This window comes from Cyrtonyx montezumae, unplaced genomic scaffold (genome assembly GCF_038088225.1).
Source record: "Cyrtonyx montezumae isolate F1298 unplaced genomic scaffold, pur_monq_1.0 scaffold_3, whole genome shotgun sequence".
NCBI classification, from domain to species: Eukaryota; Metazoa; Chordata; class Aves; order Galliformes; family Odontophoridae; genus Cyrtonyx; species Cyrtonyx montezumae.
In genome coordinates this window covers 42,017,678-42,042,756 of record NW_027072034.1, presented here as the reverse complement: position 1 = coordinate 42,042,756, position 25,079 = coordinate 42,017,678, and the positions used below count along the sequence as shown (strand labels likewise).

General features: G+C 37.9%; 1 protein-coding gene across 3 annotated transcripts in view; it reads left to right on the top strand.

Annotated features, from left to right (window-relative positions):
• Nucleotides 1-25,079, top strand: part of ARHGAP6 (Rho GTPase activating protein 6) — a 287,722-nt gene that overhangs the window by 245,296 nt on the left and 17,347 nt on the right. For all 3 annotated transcript variants that reach the window (XM_065741365.1, XM_065741366.1, XM_065741367.1), the window contains exons 3-8: nucleotides 1,480-1,551; nucleotides 10,454-10,710; nucleotides 15,077-15,272; nucleotides 18,343-18,398; nucleotides 21,913-22,063; nucleotides 23,183-23,331. In XM_065741365.1, the coding sequence (XP_065597437.1) occupies nucleotides 1,480-1,551; nucleotides 10,454-10,710; nucleotides 15,077-15,272; nucleotides 18,343-18,398; nucleotides 21,913-22,063; nucleotides 23,183-23,331 (881 nt within the window). The remainder of the gene's footprint in view (nucleotides 1-1,479; nucleotides 1,552-10,453; nucleotides 10,711-15,076; nucleotides 15,273-18,342; nucleotides 18,399-21,912; nucleotides 22,064-23,182; nucleotides 23,332-25,079) is intronic.

Sequence of the window (25,079 nt, the reverse complement as noted above, 5' to 3'; positions counted from 1 at the left end):
GAAATCTCATTTAAAATTCTGTATGAACTTTGTTCAGCCTTATTTCAGAGGGATAAATTCTCACTGGAGCAGGTGCAGAAAAAGGAGTTTTAACATAACTAGCTAATGAGAATCTACCTTAGGTCGCAGAAACTGAGTATCGTAATTAAAGCAGCTACTGGGTATAAATAAATGCAGAATACAAACACTGAAGTGGATTTTATTGAACAAAAGTAGCAAAAGCAAAAAGAAATTTTATTTTTAAAGTAAAGGGGTATGCATGGACTATTAAAAAGGCAGAATTTGTCTTCTGAGTAATATTCAACAGGAGTAGTGGGAAAACTATGAGGAAATGGCTTGTCTTATGGCTAATTGCAAAGATGAGAGTTAATCCACAGAGATCCACTTCAGTTCTCTGTGGTCTTTTCCCTACTGTGAAAGACCACTTAATCCATTGTTTTACATAACCAGAAAAACATGTTGAGGCAAATTATTTCGCGTCCTTACCATAAGTGAAGCACAGGTACTGTGTACTCACTTTTGGTTTTTTGCCATATTGCAAAAGCAGTATAGCAAAAGTATGTATCCATTAACCTTTAGCTTTAGTGGTGTCTATGTGTATTATTATGCAGTGGAGCCTACGTGAGACCTTTTATATTGCGTTAGAACTAAAAAGAAATAAAAAATTACAAGTTAAAGCAGGCCTATGTCTTAATCTCTTGTATTTGTTGAGACCGAACAAAATGTGTTTTTGTTGACTTCTATTATAAAATATGCTTCTGAAGGAAATAACGATAGCCAACTTTTTCACATAGTTCTTTCAAGAATGGACCTGCTTATGATACCAGCTAAAATCTTTGGTCCTTAATACCTTAGTGAATACTTGGATGATGTATATGGTATCAGAACAATAATTTCTCTAACACTAATCCAACTGAACCAATCGAGACATGCCGTACACAAAACGCAAGCATACAATTCGAGTTCAGATCTAATGGGTCATGTCAAGGTGGGCAGTTACCACCCAGCTAGTATGACTGTTGTGCAGAATTTATCCTGGAGGTTAGTCTCCAGGATGTTATCTCCAAATATTATACCTGTAGCTCCACACTTCCCTCTCCAAAAACTACCTCCAGCTTCACAGCCTCCAATCTTGTGTCTGGGGATGAGAGCTGATCAGTACCTTCTGAATTTATGCTACTTTCTCTCCATTTGCTATCAGGATCATCCAGCAGTAGTCTCAGTTGCTAAGTCTCCATAACTAACCTTCCATTCTGCCACAGGGGCTATGTGATCATGTGTGCTGTGGTGTGGGATGCATTTGGTCTTCCAGTGCACTCTTTACGGCTGAAGGGTTGAGACAATCTTGCGCCTTCACAAAATAAACCCCGCATCCTTCCTGACTCCAAGTGCCGTGGCCATCTCACTTCGTCATGTAGATTACACAACAGTTTGTTCAGCATTCTTTCTTTTCATGCATTTCCTATTTTTCTCTTACAGATGGTCAAAAGAGGAAGAAATCACTAAGAAAGAAACTGGACTCATTAGGGAAGGAAAAAAACAAAGACAAAGGTAAAACTATGTGAGAACATATTCACTGATTGGGTCTTAGTTTTACATATAAGATTTCTTTGTTCTTAAATGTATGCTTTCTGAAACAGAAATGTTACCAAGCTGTTGTGTTGCCTACATATTCATTTCCAGGTGGAAAAATATGTCATATCCTTTTGTATTTGACATTCAAACAACCCAAATCTCTGGAACTGAAGGCTTGTTTCCCAGGAGAAAATGGAGAGTTAAAGGACTGTGTCTTTTCTTCCTCTCCATTTTCAGCAGCCAGTGCAGAGTGAAGTCAGGATAATACGATCCTGTTGTTTACTTCCATATACACTCTCCCTTTCAATTCACAAAGCATGTGAACCCAGCCCTGCCCAAAGCTAGTCAGTTGGTTTGTTTTTCTTTTTTCTAACCTTAGGAAAACAGACATTGTTTAAAATGCATAAATGCTTCAGTGCTACTGATCAATTGGGTCTTAATAGACTCCGTGTGACATGGATTACAGATATGGTTGGACTTTCTTGTTTGGACACTAAGCAGCTTTATGGGCTGGGTCTTAATCCACTGGACTTGACCTGTAGTTTGCAGTCATTTTAACCAAGTCCAGATGTTGAGAGCTGAAATGAGTTTTTCTGAAAGTGAAATTTTCCGCATGTTACGCATCTAATTTTGTGTTCACCCCTAGAGAAGAATTTCTGGAAAAGTAGTACTAAAATTCAGCACTAATATCTCCATTTGAAAAGCACAGAATTTGTAAGAAGAGAGGTGATGGGGTTACTGTGATGTAATTGCTTTTAACCAAATTTAGTAGAACTTTGAGATTGCACTGAAAAAAAAATGAGTGTCCCATTTCAAAGTTCCTTTAGGTGTTTGTTGGAAAGATAATGTTTTCCTTTTAAATTTTGTTTGTTGAATGACATCAGATACATGATTTTTTGGGGTTGAAAATTGACTATGGAAAGCATTTGCATTAATCTGTCTAAAACTGAAAGCCCTGATGTATTTGTTTGGATTAAAGGCAATTGTGTCCTGTGTTGCATTGTGAATAACACGTCTTTCATTAGTTATAAGAATTACTTGATGTAGAACTGAGCTCACTTTTAGAACGAATCTTTGAGAAAGAGGTCTTCTGGGGAAAAATCTGTTTTGTACTGCTCCTGTCCATGCTTTACATTTCTTTGCAGGGTAAGTAATCTATCATTACCCTAATCCTAATCTATCCTTAGTTTCCATGGTTGGTTTTTTGTTGTCTTTTTTTCCCCCTATAGATCTCCACAGTGTTATGAAATGCAAAGCAACGTCGTTCTCTGCGTAAAACCTTCCTGCATTTGCCAGATACTGATATTCATGGTAGTCCGTGCAGTGTGCCTCTGCCCTGGCTAACTACTTTCTGGTTTTTCTTTTAAATAAATGTTCTGTCTCTCACAAACTTTTGATGTGATGAGAGCTTTTATCTTTTCTCCTATAACAAACTGAAGTAGTTTCCTTTGACACTTGCTACTCCAAAGTTTTTTTGAGTGTCAGTATACATGTTAACTTTTTATCCTCAAGTTTTTCATTTAGGGATAATAAATAATAGGGATAATAAATCAAATTGGTAACACATCAAAGGCCTGATTTTGTTGTTTCATCCAAACCTGATAGATATTTGCAGTTGCACTTGCAGAACGCCAATGCTTCTTTTCCTTTGGATCTGTGTCTTAAGAAGTGATAACTACTTTTTGTGATGCATACAAATGATGATACAGAAGTTGCTCTTTATTCCTCTGTTACTAAAGATGATTCAAGCAACAGTCCTTCCATTTTCCTTATACTCTTCTGTGCTGTCTTCATAGCATAATTTTATTTCAGCTGCCTTTAGTTTCTGATAATTACAGAGCTGCATTTATTGGTTGAGGACTTGAAAATGGTATAATTTTATGCTATTATATTTCTTTGTTGTTGATGATGATTTTTTTTTCGTCTCTACCTTGCACGATAGTATTTATACCACACTCAATAACATTTGGAATATGCTTTCTGTTTTTGTTCAGATAAATTTTCTGAGTGCACCTGACCATTTAGGGCTCAGCAGTTACTCACAGCAAAGATCAGCACGTTGTGCTTATTCATTCCTGTACATATTTTTATCTACTTCCCATTTCTTAGTATTGCTCATATCTTCTACTTAACTTTAGCCAAGCAATTTTAAAAATCACTCTGCTGATTCTAATTGAAATTCCTTTTTTACTTCTTTTAACTTCAGATTGTTTCAGCTCTCCCCTCTTCCACTGCCTTCGTCTCATGTGTAGGTTGAATTCCAAGATGTCTTCTGCTTTCTAACATACATTACTTCTTCTAATCCATAAAATATTACAGGAACATCCCCTGCAGGGAAAATACCCCAGTGCTATTTGAATGAGATAATCTGTTTCTGTCCTTTGTCCAGGCCTTGTGGATTGACAGAGGTGTTAGGTTGGTCAATAAAGAGTACAAAAGCCAAGAAGTCTAATGGAATCACGTTTCCTAGCAGAGACAGCAGAGTAAAAAGAAAGTCATGCTATCTCTTGTTGTGATCAGCAAACATTAAGCAAAAATTTGCGAAGGTAGCTGCATAGGGCACCCCACATCTCAGTGTTTCTTTCTAGTGTACAGTTCTGTGCTCTATTGGGTTATTAAATGTCATTTGCCCCACAGTTATTTGCTGAGCACACTTAATCAGTGACTTTGAGTGGATAAGCTACCACAAATGTCCTCACTTGCACCATGTAGGCAGCTAGGCAGACAGGCTTGGTGAAAGACAATAGGAGAGCAGTAGTACCTGCATCTCCTGTCCTGCTACCCTGTTGGGATGCATGTGTGCCAAGAACTGGACTTCATGCAGAGCTTTTGGCAGGGTCATGGAACGCAGAAATTCAAAGCCATGGAGTTGCAGAGCTTTTAGGTAATGAGCTGGCTTTTGCAAGAAAAATGCAAGGCCTTTTGTCTTTGTGCTGCTCATCTTCATATCTTGGCAGAGCTGTACCTGCTTCCCCGAACAATGGTGCCTGTGTTGCCAAAGTTCGAGTCAGAGGTAACCTCTGTCCTTTTGTGTCACAGCAAGCTGAAAGTATTTTCCTGATCTGTACCACGTTGTTTTTTTAAAAAGCATTTCTACCGTTTATTTTATAAAGGGAATATCTTCCATTACTGGGCAACCAGTCCAAAACAAACACTCTGAACTGTGGATGTGGGTGTGTGCACACAAAAGGCCAGCAGCACGCACTGTTGACCCTTGAGCGTCCCTGCACCTTGTGCCTCTAAGGAATGTCTGCCCCTCTTCCCTTTTTTTCTTGAATGACTGATCACACTGTACCATACTGAGAGACGAGCTGTGAGAACAGGAAGAAGGACGTCAAAGTGGAAACAGGGAAGCTGATTTCCAGGACACTATTTATAGATGAGTTGCAGCTGCCTTTAAGCAAAGAGCATTCCCCTCCTCTCACTTGAGCATCACTTTCATAGGCACAGTTACTGCTGAAGAGTACATGAGTAATTCAAAATATTTTGAGTTTCCTGTATTCCAACCCAAGAGGACCCACATATCAGGACAAATAGAGGCCAAGGGGCCATTTAGTTAGGATTCACCTGGAGTATGTGTCACCTGAGAAGTATTGTTTGAATGAATAGCTTTCTGATTGTTAACCTTGTCAATCACACAGCATTGTGGTCTATCACACAGTGTCTGATCCTGTGTGTATTTGCACCCAAAGATCAATAGGATGAAGGTGATGCAAAGAAGGCCAGTGCTGGTGACTGGGGATGCACAATGGAGGCCTTGCTATAAGGAGCATGAGGATTGAGTCCTACGTGGTTTATTTTGCTTCAGCTTTGTGTCTTCAGGTGTGGGCAGTTCCTGAAAAAGAGCAGGGTGGATTTTATACTTAATTTTGCCTAATACTTTAGCACTGACATACATTGAAGTGCTCTGGGGCGTGAACTTGTGGAATTACTCTGCCTGTGAAGGTACAGCATCTCAGGTTGGTCCTGGAAACTGTTCTCCCCAGCCCTACTCCAGCAGATGGCTGTGCTTGAGGATGTGGCACTCATTTCTTATGGGACTGTTCTGAGATTTAATTACTCATATTGTAGGACTTTTTGCAGTCTGTGGAGTTTTTACTCTCCCAGTGTCAAATTTATTTAGATAGACTGGTTAATCGACCTGTGAGAGTTTCAGCAAGCTGTTACGCTTTTGAAGGCCAACAAAGACACTAAAGTAGAACTGAATGCACTCTGAACAAGATTGATATCTTTATTTTGTCCTTTTTGACAGGTACATCTGTCAAACTCTAATTAGAAGGGGAAAAAAAATCTGGAATAAGTGTTTTCATTTGTTTTTACATCTCTGAGTGACTCACCAGTACAGGATATAGCAAAACTTGATGGATGTAAATGAACAAAACAGGAGTGCAGCACTCCACCCAGATATTTAAGTAGTGTTTTCAGCTGTTACCATTCAATATCTTTGCTTTTCTCTACCCTGACTCCTTGTTGTTTATGGACATAGTGATTCTGAATTGTGTTGTCTACATGTATCTCCAAATACTTGCTTTAGGTGCTGACGAACAGTACTATGGCTGGAGGAGCAGTAAAATGTCAGCACTGCTCAGAATAAGAAATTCTCAGGATGCTCTGCATGCTGGTGGCTGGGTACTGTTCCCTTGCAAATTCACTGCTAATTTTGACAACAGCAGAAGTGGAGCCTGTCATCTGTCTGCTGCTAGCAATGCAGGGATCAGCGTAAGCATGCCTACTTGGAAAGTACACACTGACGTTCCTGGGGGAAATGCCTCTCAGAAAGGATTTCTCCTAAAAGATAAACCAACTACATTTTCCTTTGGTTCTAGTGAACTCTACGGGTGAACCGAGAGACCTGCTTAGAAATAATAATCACTTGTTATGGGATTTGTTGAGCAACCTTCTCCTGATGTGTCTGTGTGGAATGTAAATACTTGACACTTTCATCTACAGGACCTATGCAGAATTGCTATATATGCTGTAGTTGCTGAGGAGAATTCTAACTATGGGGTATGCAGCTTCAGGAGTAGATAGCCCCCCCCCGTTTAAATATCTCTTTTAAAGCATGTCTTAGCTGTCTCTCTGTTTCATTAGGAGCACCTCTGTTGAGCTAAGTCACAGGATTTCATCATCTCAAAACAGCATTTAGGTTGTACTTAGGAAAAATAAACAAAAAACCTCACAACAGTAGGCTAAGGAGACTATCTAAATTTGCTGTACTGTTTCCTATTTGCATTATTAGCTTTGTAAACCTCATTAGGGTCTAGAGTATAGACCTCAAAGGATCTTAATAGATTGTTGTAGTTTGTCGGATGGAAACCACAGTTTACACTACTGTAATCTTCAGGTAAGTCTTCGAATCTTTATTTGGGGTCGGAGGCATGAGGCCAAGTAGGCTAACTGTGGGTTAGCATTCTGGTTGTCATCGTTTGGTTAACAAGGAACGGGATTTCTGATTTCTGGTCACAGAAACTCTTTTTTGATCTGGCTGAAAATACTTATGTGAAATGCTGGGTGGGTTTTTTTGTTTGTTTGTTTGGATTTTTTTCTTTTTTTTTTTTTGTGGGTTTTTTTTTGTGTGTGTGTTTTTTTTCTTTTTTTTTAACTGAAAATGTTGATTTACCACAACAGAAGGATTTTTTAGAAACATACCAGTTTCAATCACGATTGTAATTTTGTTAGCTGTAAGATGGACTTTCTAGTAGGAGAAAGGTACACTTCACCAATGTTTCAAACTGTCTCTAATGCCAGTAAACACTCTAAGCAAAATGGATCAGAAATATAGTACGTATATGCTTCTATTTAGATTAAACATGCTAGTTTGCATTTCCAAGGTGACTGCCCATTCTGTCTGCTTGTATCTAGTTTTTACACAGTGCTTATTTTTAAGCAACGCATTCCTCTAATTGGAAAAGTGATTGAAGTTTCTTTGGACTTACAGGCAATAAGTAACTTAGTAGCTTTGTGACTGTGGTACTCCTGCAACTATAGAACAGACCAAAGTTTGAGCCAGTGCGCTGAGGAACATTTTTTCATACAAATGAAACACTTCCAACAGTAGGAATCCCCCAGCCTAGAGCTGCAGTTTGTACTTCTACCTGGATTGCGAGACCAGAACCTGAAACTTGCATGTCTTCCATCTGAGAAGGGGCTGCGTGACCCTATATGAATAAAATTCTTCTTTTTCCTAATGAATCTGAAACTTCAAAAGGGAAAGCATTCACCCTAGTGGGCATGTAATTACAGGTCTAACAAAGAAATTAATGGAATTAATGCTACTGAAGGTAGTGGGAAAAGAGGATTGTAAAACATGCTCTCCTCTGCCACCCACCACCCTCCCACACACAAAATTGTGCTGGGAACTTAGATTCTGTAAGCCAGTCGGTGGTGGGTGCAACCAATTCTCTTGATTTCAACAAATGAACAAAAAGTTACTGATTTTGCCAATTCTGTAATGTAATTACCACTGCCAGCCAGCATCACTTCCATCTGTATTTAGGCTGAAAATCAGCCAGTTGGTTTGCATCCAGTTCCCCATCACTGCCAGATATTGAGAAATTGGGGAAGTGGTTCATGTCCTCTGAGAATGAGGTGTACAGCAAATCAGCATAGAGCAGAGGATCTGTGTCCTTTCATTGCTCTGCAGTGAAACAAGAGCAGTTAAACAAGTCATTTAGCAAATGAAACAAGAGCAAGTGAAACATTGGCATCCCACACCTGAGGACTTGTGAAAAGGACCAGTACCTTAAAATACTGGCTTTTACGTAGCAAAGTTGGAGAACAAAGCCATTTTAATGCAATCCACTTAATGAAACAATGCTGAAAACTCATTCCTTGCTGCTCCCCACCCATTTCATCCTTGTGTTGTATGATCAAAGACATCATTGTGCTGTTGGGTATCACCCACCTCTGTACAACCATCCCATCCCAATTTGAAGCACGATTTACAAAAGCACTTATATATTTATTGTTCAGGTTTTCATTCAGCTCAGTGGCTTTTGTCAGGAAATGTTGAGGAAGGATAAATAAATAGGAGTGCTGGAGGTCTAACAAAGTTTGACAGTCCAAATGGGAGTCATGTTGCAGATGTGTGTTTCAAGTGAATTTTCAGAGTAAGCCTATGGACTTAAATGTTCATTGGGAAGATAATCCTAATATAAAACGTTTCAGTACAATTAATCTCATCATTTTATAATCATACTCACCCGGGTGTAGGAGGAACAAGCTTAACTCTGGGCTCCAGGAACTGGCAGTCTCTGCATTGCTTGACACCCATGTGATGATGTACTTTCTTGTCCTAAATTAAATGCAGATGGTTTTAGATATTCTACTCACTGGTCACTTCCAGACTTGTTTGATATGTGAGGATCTGCTTCCTGATTTAGTTCTGTCTGGCCACCAAAGTTAGTTCACGTCTTAACATTTCGCATTTTCTGAAGAGCAGTAGGCTTTCTCAGCAAATGAGAACAGGCCCTTGTCTCTTTAGTATAATAGGTTAGTAGTATCCTCCCTCAGGATTCATATAATATACTCCTCTTTCCAATTCCTTTTATCTTAATAATCATGTAAATAAAAATAAAATTTGAAGATGTCATCAAAGATGTAGTCAGATTCAGTCCCAGGAAGAATTTCATAGATTCATAGATACATTAGGTTGGAAAGGATCTACAAGATCATCTAGTCCAACCATCCTCCTATCTCCATCCCTACCCACTGAACTACTAAATCAAATCCCTTAGCACCTCACCTAAATACTTGAACAGCGCTAGGGATGGTGCCTCAACCACCTCCCTAGGCAGGCCATTCCAGTGCCTGACCACTTTCAGAGAAAAAATGTTTCCTCAGGTCTAATCTAAATCTAATCATTTAGACAACTGTGAGAGGGTGGATGTGTAAGAATTTTTCATGTGCTCCTTTTTTTTTTTTTTTAAGATGCCTTTAATTTCTAGTACATTCTATGTCCCTGATGCTGGCAGGTCAGAAGCTGGAATCTAGTAAAAGCTCACCAGGATGAGTGGGCTCAATAGCTATTTTATTGATTCCATTTGAACATAAAACAGTTCTGATTTGCAGTCTGACCCAATAGTTTTGATTCTACTAATCTTCAATAAGTAAAAATTTGAAACTTGATGAGAGTTTCAGTTACTGGCTGATTCACTGTGAAACATTTTTTCTGGTCCCTAAAACGTTCTGGACATTTTAATTTTAAGACCTGAATATATGCTGCTTTGTACATTACGGTTATATTGACATGCATATTCCATACTTCTGTTGATATGGGGTGGATTTATAGTACTGTTAAAACTATATCCTTCAAGGCTTAGTCTGATTAGTGAATGCACTTACTAATGTCCTGTGCAAGTAGGGGCACACCCTCCTGACCTGTGGTGGGCCCTATATACTTGCCTAAAGCCTTTCACTCTGGTGCACTGCAGCAGCATTTGTGAGACAAACCTGATGAAAGGATCTGAAGTGTGAGAGCTGTGGCATAGGGGCCAGGCCCCCCAGACTTTGGATAGGATTCCAGAGCCTCTGATGGCCATGTGCAGTGTTCCATTGTAGCAAAGACTTCCGGTTGCTTTCAGTGGAAGTTAAGGTCTTAATTAGATCTGTTCCGATTTTCCAAGGTTCTGTGTGGTGTATCATGCAAGATCCAACTGGAAACAGGAGTCAGATACCAGGAGCTACAATTACCTGGCACTCATCCACTATTATTTTATTGTTTGAATGTTGTTATTATTGTGCAGTCCTGCACCTCATCAAAATCATTATATATTTAAAGAGACTTCAGATTGTTTTTCTTTTTAATAGTTTAATACTGAATTCCTTGTGTACTAAATAAATATCAGATGTTCAGTAAATACTAACTTTTTTGTTGCAGAATTTATTCCCCAGGCTTTTGGAATGCCCTTGTCGCAAGTGATTGCTAATGACCGGGCCTACAAGCTCAAGCAAGACTCTCAAAGAGAAGAGCAAAGAGATGTTTCAGATTTTGTGGCCTTTCTCTTACCGTTTGGAGCAAAAAGGCAGAACAAAGAACTTTCCAGCAGTAACTCATCTCTCAGCTCCACCTCTGAAACACCAAATGAATCCACTTCTCCTAACACTCCAGAGCCAGCACCACGAGCAAGGAGGCGTGTAAGTACCTCCGTAACTACAACCATACATGTTCTGTGGAGGGTATGGCAGAAAAAACATTGCATTTGTGGATTGTGGAGTATTCCCTCTGTCATGTTTAAAAAGTGATATTTTAAGTGGAAGGCAGCCTTGTGAATACCGGAAACCCCTCACTGTAGAGGAAGTCTTTTTCCACTGCTGATGGGAAAAGATCATATGAGCCATGCAAATCTTTTACAGACCCCAAAGTGTCAGAGAAATAATTTAGAAAACCTCACTTTACTATCTTTAACTACCTGCTTATGTTTAATTGTTTTAGATTTGTCAAATTTCTGAATTTCGAACTAATTCTTTCATCTAGGGAAGACTAAACCTATGTGATTAACATTCATATATATGCTTTTGTTATTTTATCTTTACAAACTTGGAAATAAATTAACTATTAATCATCTTTGTCTTAATGTTAATAAAAATCCCCATGGTTTAATTCAAATCTTGTCCTTAGTGCCAAATAAGAAGTTAGCAGTATAAATTTGTACCAAGCTCTTAAAAATAAAATTCTGCACACAGTTTAAGAAAATGCCTTTAGCAGCAGAACTCAGTGCAGTGTTTTGGGTTGAATGTTAATCCTGCACTTAAAATAGGTAACTGGTAGGCCATTTGCTTGCAGGTTTCTGTTCCTTGTAAGTAAATTTTCTGCTCTGAACTCATAGAGATTACCAGTTCTCCAGTGCTGCAGCTAATAACAGTATTATCAATCATTTTTCTTCTCTCTTTTTAGTGGAGTTGCCCATGGGATAGAGTTTCTAAAATTATTGCTTTTTAATTTGATATTGCCGTAGAGATTAAAATGCACAGTAAAATACTTTCAGTAAAACTCCATTTTAAGTAATCTGAGAAGAAATTTAGGATATAAGACCCGATTCTGGAAAATAAAATATATTCTAGGATCGTATCTTGTCCCAGGGATGAAACCTGCTTCAAAGAAACGCAATATAGCATTCCATAATCTGCAGTGTTAAGAGTGGTAGATCTGTAGCAAATTGATGAAGACAAGGTTCAAGAGCCCTGTGACCTGCCTTCTTTCTCTCTAGCTGTCAGTTCATGCCTATACTTGAGGTGTCAGCAGTCTGTCTGCAAAGAGGTGAGGTAATGATGTTGGAGATGTTTGTGTTATAAACAGATTACACATCCATTGGCCTCTCCAGACCACATTAACAGGTAGTTGTTCTTGCACAGAAGTGCAAAATAGACTTGAATATGTGCATGAAGGGAAACCTGTCAACTTCTTTCAGAATTTGGCATAGGCATTGACAAAAAATAGAAATGTGCTATATACTCCCCTTGGCTTCAGAACCTGCTTTCATATGCAAGATAATTTGTGTGTCCAGATGTGGGTCATCTGCTGTTCTTTTTGCATAGTGTGATACGATCTATAACTTGTATTTGACCAGACAGCAAGTAGAAAGAATCCAGATCCTTTGTTACCTCCAAGGAATAGCACTCTGTCAGGACCACGTACCTAGAAGCCTATGGGCTTTTGACTTATATTCTTTTAATACAACAATTGCTGTTTTCAGGCTGTTGAACTTGATTCTTTAGTCTGTAGTCATGAGGATGCAATAGAACATAAGAAGAGTAGACTGAAATGAGCACTATGATGAGAAGGAAGCTGCCGTTCTCTCTCTGTAATGTACATTAGTTACATTGTTTTTTACTTTAACAAAGGGGAAAAAAAGGTTGATTCATGCCGTTGATGCAGCCAGTTTCTCACATAAATGCTGAAAGGCACTTGAAGTGAAGGCTTGCCCACAAAGCCCACTAGCATTTTAAATTGTAGAGATTGTTTGTAAACATGCCATTCACTTCCATGTAACTGTCATTCACTTTTGCATATTCCCAGAGTCTTCAAGCACTCAGCTGAAGTTGTCAATTATGCATATAAAATAATGCTGTCAACAGTCCTCTTGATGTTGGTGCTGTGGTTCTCTCTTTCTCTCTCATCCAAGAACAAGACTGATATTGCAGTAGCTTCTTTTTCGATGTGAGATTTCTGCTGAGCAGTTGAAAGTCAAGGCCCTGGTGATCCTTCAAGACATTTGCTATATGCTTATTCTACAGAGTATTATGGCTGTCTGTTAATATATTACTTAGATATGTTATGCAACCAAAATTTGTGTATCCGGAGCTCAGTCCTACTACTTGTTTAAAGAGAAACTGGGTCTGTCATGATTTGTACTCAAACCCTTTCACACTTGGTAATTTTGCTCATCTTTTCATAAGAGATACTGGTTTCTAAAGCCCCTAAGAAATAAAGAATAGTTTTGTCTGACCTTTGTTCCACACCTGTCCCCCTACCGTTCTCTTTCTTTTTGCTCTCTCCATCTACTTTTTAATCTCCACTTTTCTTTTTGTTTCTTCAAGCTTAGCTTAAGATTGCCCATTTTATTCAGATTCTGAACTTGGCATGGTGAAGGATGCTAGCCTTGACTTGGTGTGGCCAAGTAGTGCTCTACTTCAGCCACTGAACTCACAGTCTTTCTTCCTAAAGCCTGCTGAGTGTTCCAGATAATCCCCAACTTTGATAAAGTGCCCAAGGATAATGGACAACTGACTGTATTTACATCTATTTTAGGGATCTGAATCCGACTTAAGTGACTCTGTGATAATAATGGTTCATGAGATGAGGATGTTTTGCAGATAGGGAACAGTAAGCTAGGGCATAAAGACAGTCACCTGTCATATGTGAGCTGCCTGGGAACAGCAGTGGTGAGCATGGCATTAGGATTTTCAGTGTCAGGCAACTAATTTTGATATCTGAAACCCCAAATCTTTAAAAAGAAAATAGAAAAATATTTCAACTTGGAATTTTACAAGCATGGATCACACACAGAGAATGTTGTTTGGTTTTGGTTTTGTTTGCTTCTTTATTTTTGGAAGGAAATGGTAAAGGGAATCAAGCAGATGTATTCCTGAGAAACCTTAGAAATCAAGATTAAAGTTGCATTCCAAAGAGCTATTTAGAGGTGTGGATCAAAAAAAAAAATCTAAAAATTTCACTGTGTTTTTCTGCTAAGTCTTCAAAGTGTTATGAGACACAAGGCTATCCCTGATCCATTAAATGCTTTCTTTTAGGTAGAATGAACTAAAAATATTCAATTTCATTTGAAATCTCAGTGGAATTTCTTTGCCTTACCTTCAAGGTGAAAATTTTTAGAAAGCTAAGTTTTCTATCTTGAAGGAAGACAATGCTTCTAGAGCTTGCTAATTCTGTAGCAATTGAACAGTTTCCATTAAACAGACAGAGATCTTGCTGTCTGTCTATGAAATACATGTCAGCAGAAAAGCTTGCCTTGAAGAAATCAGATCTCTGCAAAGTTTAGGATGGAAGTTCTGCATTTTCTTCATCTAGATACCTGTACAGTACATTTTAAGTTATGGTAAACTGTATTATTTGCATTAGACGGTAAGAAAATAATGTACAATAGAAAGTTTTAATGGTAGGTGTTTTTTTTTTCTTTTTAGTTATTATTTTTGTTATTTATAAGTCTAGATGTCCCCTAAAATACTTTTTGCTTTATTAAGTTTAATAATAGCAGACCAGCTATGAGATAAATGATAGTTCTGAAGTAACAGTCAAGTTGCAGTTTGAAAAAAAAAACGAATCTTCATTTTCAAATGTGAATATTGAAAAAGGCCATAAATCTCCTGTTGTTTGTGCTTCTTTGTCCTTTGCTGACTGCTTGAACCTTTGTGCCTCCCTGTAATCCAAACATAATGTTCAAAGCATTCTTTGGAATTTTAATGATTTTAAGATACGTAAAGTGAAATTACCCAAAGAAAAAAAAAATCACCTCTGTATTCTCTTGTGTGTCTTTGTTCTGTAATAACATGGGTTTATTTCAATCTCTGCAATCATACGTATTTGTCTAATTAGTCAGCTCTACACACTGTAGAGCTGTATATCTATTTGTATAATTTTCACTGGTACAATAGTTTAAAGTGTGGAAGAAGTAGAGAATCAGGTGTAAAAATGTGCATATATCCTCATGCAATTATTGTACTGCTGACTTGCATGCACAAATTCTGACTCATCCTTGTCCTGAAGAATATCCAGGCTTTTATAACTATAGAAGCTATCAAATAAATGTAAAGCATTTTATTTCTTGTGATATAGTAACAATGGCATTGATACTGCCCAGATTTTTCGATCCATTACTCTATTATTATGTCTTGACCAATTCATAAAAGTGATAGAGCAAATTGTATTTTGTGTAAGTTTTTTTTTTTTTTTTAAACGAAGGTAGGAAAAAAATTGTTAGATGAGATACTGTGGTCATTAGATTTCTACAGCCATACTGAATGTTTATGTATGTGTATTTTACAGGGTGCAATGTCTGTGGACTCTATTACTGATCTTGATGACAATCAATCACGGTTGTTAGAAGCTCTCCAGCTCTCTTTGCCAGCAGAAGCCCAGAGCAAGAAAGAAAAGGCAAGAGATAAGAAGCTAAGCCTGAACCCTATTTACAGGCAGGTTCCCCGGCTTGTAGACAGTTGCTGTCAGCACTTGGAAAAACATGGTAAGAATATTTCATTTTGCCAGGTGTGACAGATATATTTTTACTGAAGTATAAATAAATATTTTAAGAATCATAGAATCAAGTGTATACATAAAATTGCAAGCACATCTTTAAAAGCTAGACAGTACCACACCAATTCTCCCTCTTGCTAAAGATCCTGTCTCACAAATAATTTCTTTGGAGATGATTTCCTCCCAAACTGAAGATCTACACTACAAGCTTGCAAACTGGCTCATTCAGCATGGAGGAAGAGCACTTTCTTGGAGATCATTCATTCAGTGCTGGAGTGCTCAGCTCTTCAAGAATGACTTTTTACACACTACAGGTTTACTCACAGCATGAGAATGAAAGCTTGAAAGCCAACTAGTAATTCTTAGCAACCAGTGGATCTTTGGACATAAAGGCTAAATGAACAACTTATGCTACAGTACCAGACGTAGCTAGAAACGACACTGGAAAATAGAGGTTCAGAGGAACAAAAAATATCCCATGTCAAATTATATTAAGCTTGAAGAAGCTTCTTCATGTTCACTACATGACTTTCAGGCTGCCTATTTGTCCCTGACTTGAATCCTGTTGACCAGTGTCAGGCTCAGACCTGCTCTCTCTGAAGGGAATTATTAAACTGTGCCAATATTCTTCTTAAGGCTTCATGATCATTCTGACACAGACATCCCACCAACTTTCTGTAATGCAGAAACAATAGCAAATCAAGATATCTGTTCAGCATCTCTCCCAATGTATCTTTGCTCTGTAAAGAATTTTTTAAAAGAATTGAACTTGACAGATCTATCACATGACCAGATGAACAACAAACCATTAAGGAATGATGAATGTAGCATCAAATGCTGCATCTGATGCTTAATTTGACCAGAAAGAAGTCATTTACAGTCTCTGAATTAAAGGCTTTGCAGATGAGGGACTGCAATTTAAACAACAATGCTAAGCTTTTGTAATACCCATGTGGCTTACAAATATATAAAAGAAAACAATGAAAGCAAGTCTTTGTTAGCCTTTTTCAGAGACTAGACATCATGGCTAACAAATGTGGGGATGATTAAGTTTAAGATGAATGACTTCCATCGTTTAAGTAAGAGTCTGAACATAAATGTGTCTGAGGCAGTACAAAGAGACTTCAAGCAGTGTATCCTAGCAGTCAAGTGCTTAATCAGCTTAACACACTGTAATAACAAAGACTGTTTTCTACACAACACTTTTTACTAAAATATTTTTATTAAAATTTCCTTTTAAACAAAACTTACAGTGTCTCTGTGTACATTTTCTAAGAGCTCAATATAGTGTCATGCAACACAATCATCTGATAGTTGAGATAGTTTGGGACAAATATTGATGTTCTTCAATTTTCAACTTAATCTACAGCCCACAAAAGTATTATACAACAGACATCAAGACTCGTTGACTTTGAGAAAATAAAGAATTCAGAAGACAGACTCAATTGTTATTTCATTGATTTGGGGTAAAAACCGAGGACAGCAATCCTGGCAGCAGTCCTCTAGAGACATAATTCTGAACTATGTGATGGATCACGTTTTATATTCTGAATATATGTGACTGTATAGATTGGTCTTTTATGACAGTTTTAATTGATTATTAAAGAAAGAAAATAAGTTTATGTTTTTTAGATCCCTGTTGCCCCTGGGATCAGGTCCCAAAGAGTTGTAAAGGTTTGAAGCTTCATGCAGACCCTTAGCGTAAAACAAATATGTCATTTTTGTGGGGGAACTGGTAAACAGCTTTCAGTTTTTGTCCAGAGCAAGTATCTCTGTCTCAGTTGATTCCTTGCTAGTGTTCTTAAACTACTAAATTACTTTTGTGTTATTCTGTCAATTCAATCAGTTCAATTTTCTGCTATCCAAAGACTGAAGAATATTTGAAAAGAGTTGTCACGTTGAGACTAAAAGCTAAAAAATAAAATCTGAGCTGGATTTCTCTGATGAGAATCTGCAGCTCCACATGCTGAGGACTTAGACATCTCCAGCAAGCACTGTGACCTCATGGCTGTTCTAAGGGGGAAAGCATTTGTTTTACAACGCTATTTATCATTTCTTGTATATCAGTAGAGAAGATTAATGCTTCAGAGTAGCTTTTATTAGACCATAAATTTTTAAAAGCTCTTAGACAATTTCATCCTTTTTGAAACTCATGTATGAAATGATGTATATTCACAGATGTTCAAGCCTGTCGGATTTTCGCTCACATTCTCGTTGCTAAAGACTGTGGCACCTCTAAGGTGACACTTATTCTCAAGTATTTTAGATTCTGTTTCTTGACAGTATATGTCCATTCGTCAACCACATGTTATAGTTGGTTTGATATTGTGCCAGTACCTGTGTACAAGACTAGAAGAACATAGGAACTGATTTCTCATGGAATAACAGACAGCAGTCATTCCAAAGCTTAAAGTTTGAAGGATGCAATAGGCAAACCTTCTACATTGCCTGAAGTACAATATTTGTTTATTATTTTCCTTCTGTAAAATAGTTCCTACCACAAGTAGTCCTTTCCATTCATCATCTGCCTGAGTGCCCTATTTAAGTTTCTTTGAAGGAAACTCTCACCTTTGCACTGCTAGGAACTATACAGCCTTTGGGTCAGCGCAAACACCAGCTGCTTCCTGTATTCAAAGCCACAGATCAGTGTCCAATTATTATTGTGTTGACCATTTCCTTCACTGTCATTCTTGAAAGGGCCACTCCAAATGCTGAGCAGTGCCTCACTGTCTGCAGGCCTCTGTCCCTCACAGATTAGTAGTGGCACTACCAAGATGGCATCATGTCACAGAGATACCATTTTGTGGGTTAGGTGATGTGAGTGAGATCCATGAGAGCTACATGGATTGTCTGCTTATTCCAAGACAGCTGGATTTTGTCTCAGAGTAGTAAGTACAACCCTATAGAGAAATACATTGCTTTTGATGTATTTTTGTGGGGTTTTTTAAATTTTTTTTCACTCTTTAAAGCATATGGATAGCCCAGATTGCCTTGATTCAATGTGATTTTAAATAGAAAATTATACAATAAAACAGTTGTCTGATGTGCTATATTTGCAGGTCTCCAGACAGTGGGAATATTCAGAGTTGGAAGTTCAAAAAAGAGAGTAAGACAGGTGAGTGGATATGGATTTGCTTTTTACTCATGAGGTATGGCACTGATTTCTTCCTTGTCCCTCACCTGGAGAAATTCAGGCTTTCTATGTCATTGACCTTAGTATGTTTTTGTTAGCTCATAACAGGCCATTTTCAGCCATCTTTTACATTTGGTGAAATTTTTGCAAGGATCTCACTTCATTGATAGTCACTGTATATTTTGCTCTGCAGAAGTAGCAAAGAGTTGGAGATTAAAATAGCCTACTGTGATGACATTTTCCAAAGATTTCACTGTAAGGAAATAGAAATCTTGGCTGTTTGTTCATCTCAACAGAGCAGAAGCTCCCAAAGTAAACCTAAACTGTAAATCTTTTTTGGAAAAATTACACTGTGAGGAAATATGGAAGTACAGAGCAATGTCTTTGACCCTGTGAGAAGCTGGAGTGAGATAGACACTCAAATTGCTGCTCACAAACATCACCTTGTTCAACTTCAAGGTCAGAGCAGACCTATCCAATTCCTAATCTCAGACAAATGTTGAAAAAGCAGAAGTTGTATATAGCTAGATTCCAGGGCCAAGGTCAGAAGTGAGTTTTTCCTCAGCTATTGCATTGTTATTCCAAGAAGCTGGGAATACTTGTTGAATTAGAGCAGTAGAGAATAGTGCTTAATGGTTGTATGATGCTTAGGGAGATAATAAAAAGTAACAGTAGAATACTCCTGCTAGAAATTTTTAAGACCAAAATGTCAAAATAGAGCGGAGCAAAAGAAATCTTGGCAATGCTGATTTCAGGAATAATAGTACTGTTTCCCAAAAATACACAACATAATTGTTGGCTCTTAGGAAAGTTACCATGAATAGCTAATCTAACTTGAATCTGAATGGCAGGACAGTATAACCTACTGATTTGTAGTTTACTCACTATCAGTTAATATTGCTGTGTAGCTAATGTACCATAAAGCTGAAAACACTCGTGGTCTGCAGAGACAGTTATTAGATCAACCCTGAACTACTGAAAGTATTGAGAAGTGAGTTGCCTGTCAATTGCGTTACAAGCATCAACATCAAAACATTTATTATTGTTCAAAGATGAGTATACTTGCGTCATACCTCTGGGAAAAAAGCAGAGAGCTTGTATCATTTGCTTGTATCCTAAGCCTTACTTCAACCATCACTTTCCCCAGTTTTTTTTTATCTGTTTTAAAAGCTGAAGAAACTGAGAGATTTGGGTATTTATGTATTATATTACATTGACTAATTCATTGAATTAGGTGAACTAATTTATTTTATTAAGCAACATGGAAGCATCACATTGGCCCTGCAGTTAAAATAATAAATGCTGTCAACATGAACACATGGGAAAGTCTGGATTCAATTAAAATTCCATTCATTTTCTTAACCATGGAAAGCCAAACCCAGTACTCAGATTTTGGTGTGCTTTTGCAGCTGCTCTTTAGTTTTTGTACAGAAAGTAGGTGTAGTTTTGTCTCTCTTCTCCCGTTAGAAGTCCTATTTCAACTTTTGCAATAAATACATAAATAAGTGCATGTGATACAGGTGAGCAGGAAGAGAAAATCAAGAACAAGAGTATGCATTACAAACCACTTTACAGCTTTTTACATATTCATTGGGGTGCAGAACTAAGTCTCCTGAGCTGGCATTGACTGAAAGTGCTGGGTTGGGTACACCTGGATTCTAGGTACTAGTTTGTACTCAGAAAGAATGCAGTTGCATGAGCAGAGCATCACTGCTAAGCTTAGAGAGGGCAGCCCTCTCGGTGCCTTGAAGGTAGCTGTGCTGTTGAAGCTACTTCCAAACTCCAGGGCTGAAGAGTGGCTTGGCTGGAGCTCTGTTCTCACATCCCTCTACCAGCGCAAATGCCCTCAGTGTGAGGGGAGTCTGAGAGACCCAAACTTTAAACTTGGAAATTATCAACTTCTTAACAGTTGAGATACCTTGGCCTGAAATGTGCCCATGTTCCACTAATGGTCATCTGATATTGTGCTGATTAGCACGATCTATGTAGGCCTCCAAGGATAACACATCAGAAGAATTATATTCAGGGATATTCTAGCAGTTCATATTTCAGACAGCTATTTGAGAAATGTTCTTGATTCTTGATCAAGAATCTTCCATGTTCTTGATGCTGTGCTGATCTATTTCCTTAGCTTGCATTTGGGCAGTAACTGTGGAGTCAATAATCTGTATGGAAGTAAATGATGGTGTTCCATAGTGATGATGCACATATACCATCAGTCAGAAGAGTGGATGTTAGGAAGGGATGAAATCCCCAAGTCAGCCCTGGAAAATTGGTCAATGCAAATCAATGGGGGAAATCATAATATTAGATAAATAACAAATTCTTGTCTTCATACCAATATCATTCATTATTAGTTATGAGTGAATTTAGTAATATTAATAAGTCAGACAGGAGGCTCTAGTTTCTATAGAATGCCGGAATGCCTTTAAAGTCGTTTATGAAAGCACAATTTAAGCAGAAAATATGAGATTTTTCATCCTCTATGCGCACTCGGGATAGATTTGTCTGTAATAAAGATTTGCAACAGGTTTTCAGACACATAGTTTGCTTGTAACTTCCTCATGTTTAGTAAGATTTATTATTATTCCCTGAAAAAAAATCATATAAAACCATGGTACCTCATAGTATTAGCAAAGATAAGACATTTTCCTAGGAAATGGGTTTAGAACATCTTGGCTATTTTCACATTGAAGAAAAGAGTAAAGACAGAGCACTCAACCTGAAGGAAGTATTCTGCTATTAGTTTTGGAAGTCTCTTCAGAAAGTCAGGCTGCTATCTTCTCAAAAGGCATATTGGTTGAGAAGAACAATTTCTTCTGCCTCTGAAACATTTGATACCTTTGACTTATACAAAAACTGTTTGAGAACTGTAGTGGAAAAATTAGCAATACCTCAAAATGGTGTTAGTTTGGCGTTTGTTAATTTCCTAATAAAGATCACTTAATGAGTTATAACTACATTAGGAAAGTGGAACAAGATGTGTGGGGACTAGTGCCAAGAAGTCTTAATGAACATGTCTGTTGAATTCTAAGGCTTAAATACATGTAATCTTAATCTGCAAGAGAAATGTGAGTTTGGTAGCCTTTAATGTTGCTTTGTTATTATTATCAGTGTTTTGGTACAAAAACATACATGTTATGAAATGCAGTTTCAGTCTTTCCAAAAATCAAAGGATAACACAATGAGGTAAAATGCCTTTCTTCCAGTTTTCATTATTCACCGTGGTTTCTGCCTTTAATATTAGTCTTGCACTTCTACATTTACTTAGCATGCTTTTTCATTGAAGAGTGCCATAAATTAGTTGGAAAGAATTTTATTACATTCTGGTACGAACTTGAAGTCATGTATTATGGACTAAACAGCAATTAGACGTGAACTGAAGTCTGGAAAGTGAAAATGTATTAAGTTACTTCTTCAAAGATCTTTATCTGTTGGAAAATACTAGTTGGGACAATGATAAGTGACTGAGATTTTATGTCATGGTCTTTTCCAGTTGCGTGAAGAGTTTGACCGGGGCATAGATGTTGTGTTAGATGAAGAGCATAGCATTCATGATGTTGCTGCTTTGTTAAAGGAATTTCTGCGTGACATGCCTGACCCGCTTCTCACCAGAGAACTTTATACACCTTTCATCAACACCCTCTGTGAGTTTTGCAGCATCTTGATTTACTGATTTTCAAAAGCTTGTTTGAATTCTGTAATTTCTACAAACTGAATATTCTCTTTTCTGTGCATTCAGTACTCTAGCCTTGATTAGCTCATATTTGTGTACAATATTTGTGTAGAATAATTTGCAGAAGTCTTTCTTTGGTTTTCATACTATGTAAGATTAGTCCTGAGAACTAAAACAGAGATTTCACTTTTACATTGATACATGGGATGAATTTGTGTTATCTGTTAAATCCTGATCCTGTTACTGGTTCAGCAGAAGCAGTTGACAGTCTACCATCTGAATCCTGATAGCATTGTCAGTGTTTAGTTTGTGTAGCCATTCTCTGACCAAAATTTCAATCTGACTTCAAAACGTAGCATCAAAAGTTCAGTTTTCTTGGTAGTTACTGGTCCCCAGAGTCATTGTGTTAAAACAGTCCCAGTGTACTGAGACCAGTATAAGACCTGGGTGCAGTCTGGGAAAAAGTAAAGTTGGACCCTTCAAGCTCAGGCTACTGCCTGGTATGTGTTCTTCAGTTTCTTGCTGAAGCCTTCATGTCTGGGATCCCACATTTGTCACTAGCTACCATTTTAGATGGTTAAAGTCATGTGGTGGTTGAAGTGACTACATAAACAGTAGAATGCCCTTGACACTTCTGGTTGCTTTTCTAGTTTCATATTCCCTCTGTAAGAAGTGAAACTGTAAGTAACTCATTTAAAATGCTTAAAACATAAAGTTTACTGGAATGCTTCCAAAGTGCTCTGTAAACCTGTAGCTGTATCTAAATGAAAGTAGTAAGTAGAAAATTAAACAGAAGTTTTGTGTCTGGTGACAACAGTGGAGTATGCAACAGGGATTTTCTCTCTTACAGGCAGAGAGAAGAGCCTATGAACCTGTGAGCAAAATGTTGACCAATTGAAGCAAAAATATAATAACAGTATTTGTTATGCTTTGATATTTCCTTCAAGTTTTTTTCTTCTGATGTATACAAGGAAAATTACCACTGAACAAAGTTATTCTCAAGTATTGCTTTGGGCTGGGGATAGTATGTTTGTTCTGATTTTAGGTTAGTTGGAGTGCTTTTCTTAGAATGTATTTTTTCCCCTCTTAGTATTAGAGCCAGATGAACAGCTAAGCACCTTACAGCTTCTCATTTATCTCCTACCTCCCTGTAACTGCGATACCCTACACCGACTGCTGCAGTTCCTCTCCACCGTGGCTGGCCACGCAGAAGACACCACAGACAAAGATGGCCAAGAGGTAGGTACTCTTGTGCACTTCTGCCCTTTGACTTTGTTTAATTAATGGACTGGAAAGAGATCTTTAGGGCTGTGAAATAATCATAGTGGTGGCATATTCCTGAAAGATGAGGGAGATTTCTTATTCTTGCCCACTCATTTGCCATTCAGCTGTATACTATGTTCTTAGGGCTATAGGAGGGCTACCCCCTATGGGAAAGTGTCAGGCGTTCAGGAGCATGCTTTTTTATTCTCTTCATTCTCTGACGTTGCTTTCATATATAATATTTGGACATAGTTCATTTCTTGTTTCCCTTTGACTCCTTATGTGCGTTAGATAGTGAAGAATAAAAAATAAAAGAGAGGAACTCTGGATGTGCCCTTCTGTCTAGTAAACCTAATCACTATCTGAAATTAGGATCCGTGTTTTCCTTCTGGCCTACTTACTGTTGCAGTCAGAGGAGAGAGTGGAGTGAACTCATACCCAGAGATAATACATGTAGCTGTGTCACCTAGAGGTACTTAGAATCATGGAACAGAACAATTAAGATTGGAAAAGACCTCTAAAATCAGCAAGTCCAACTGCTAATCCATCACACCACGCCCACAAACCACGTCCTTCAGTGTCACATCTACACTTCTTTTTTGAACACTTTCAAGGGCTCTGATTCTACCTGAGCAGTCTGTGCTGTTTCCTCACCACTCTTCTGGGGAAGAATTTTTTCCTAATAGCCATTGTAGTACTTCTGAGCATTGACACATATGCATCTGAGCCAGTCACTCTAGGAAAGATGTGAGAATCCAGCCTTCCCATTTTCTAGCAGGAAAACATTGGAACTACTGTGCTTCTCTGCAGAAGGTGGCAACTGTGTTATCTTTGAATGAGTCGGATACAACCTGTCGCTGCTTTACAAAACTGTACCTGTTTTTCTGTGGAAAGGATTTCTCAGCCTTCTGAACTACAGCAGAGATTACTTCTGAGGCTACTTCTGAGACTGCTGAAACTCCTGCTCACTTCTTTAAACACTTTTTGGAGTTGGCTGGTATTTCAGAATAGGCACTATGAAGCTGTGTTATGCTGAATTTCTGCCTGAAGTCTGCCTAAAGTTTGATAGTTGAATTTCTACCTGAAGTCTGATGGTTGGACTAGATGATCTTACTGGTCTTTTACAACCTTAATGATTCTAAAACTGTGTGATAAGTCCTAATTTCAAATGCACTGCATGAGCCTTTCAAATGTTATTATTTCTACCCTCAGCAGTATGTTGATAGACAACTGCACCACTATAATGGAAGGCACTTAAAATGAGCAGCCTGTAACAATTTTACTGTGCTTAAAAACATTGTGTATATTAGCCAGCTGAGGCATCCTGTCCAGCAAAATGTTGTCTGTTGGTTTGGGAACATCCCCAAGAGGATGTTAATACAAGGCTAGAGGCTGATGCTGCTTAAAAGAGGAGGTTTATTAAAACACTTATAGTAAAGGCATTTTCATTTTCTTTAAGAGTACATCAGCTCTGCTATATGTATTTTGGCAAGGCAGATTTAGGTAAGCCATATTGACAGTGGTGTAAGCATCAGGAATATTATGTGCAATTTGATATATTTTACAGATATTCAGCATTCTGTTCACAGTTGCTTCAGCTATTCATTAATACTTAAGTGAATAAAAGCATACAGGGCAAAATAAAGTGTTTTATAGACTGCTATCATTGGAATGAATACAGGCAAGCTTTGGCACACTTTATGATTTCTTTCAAAATCCCTTCT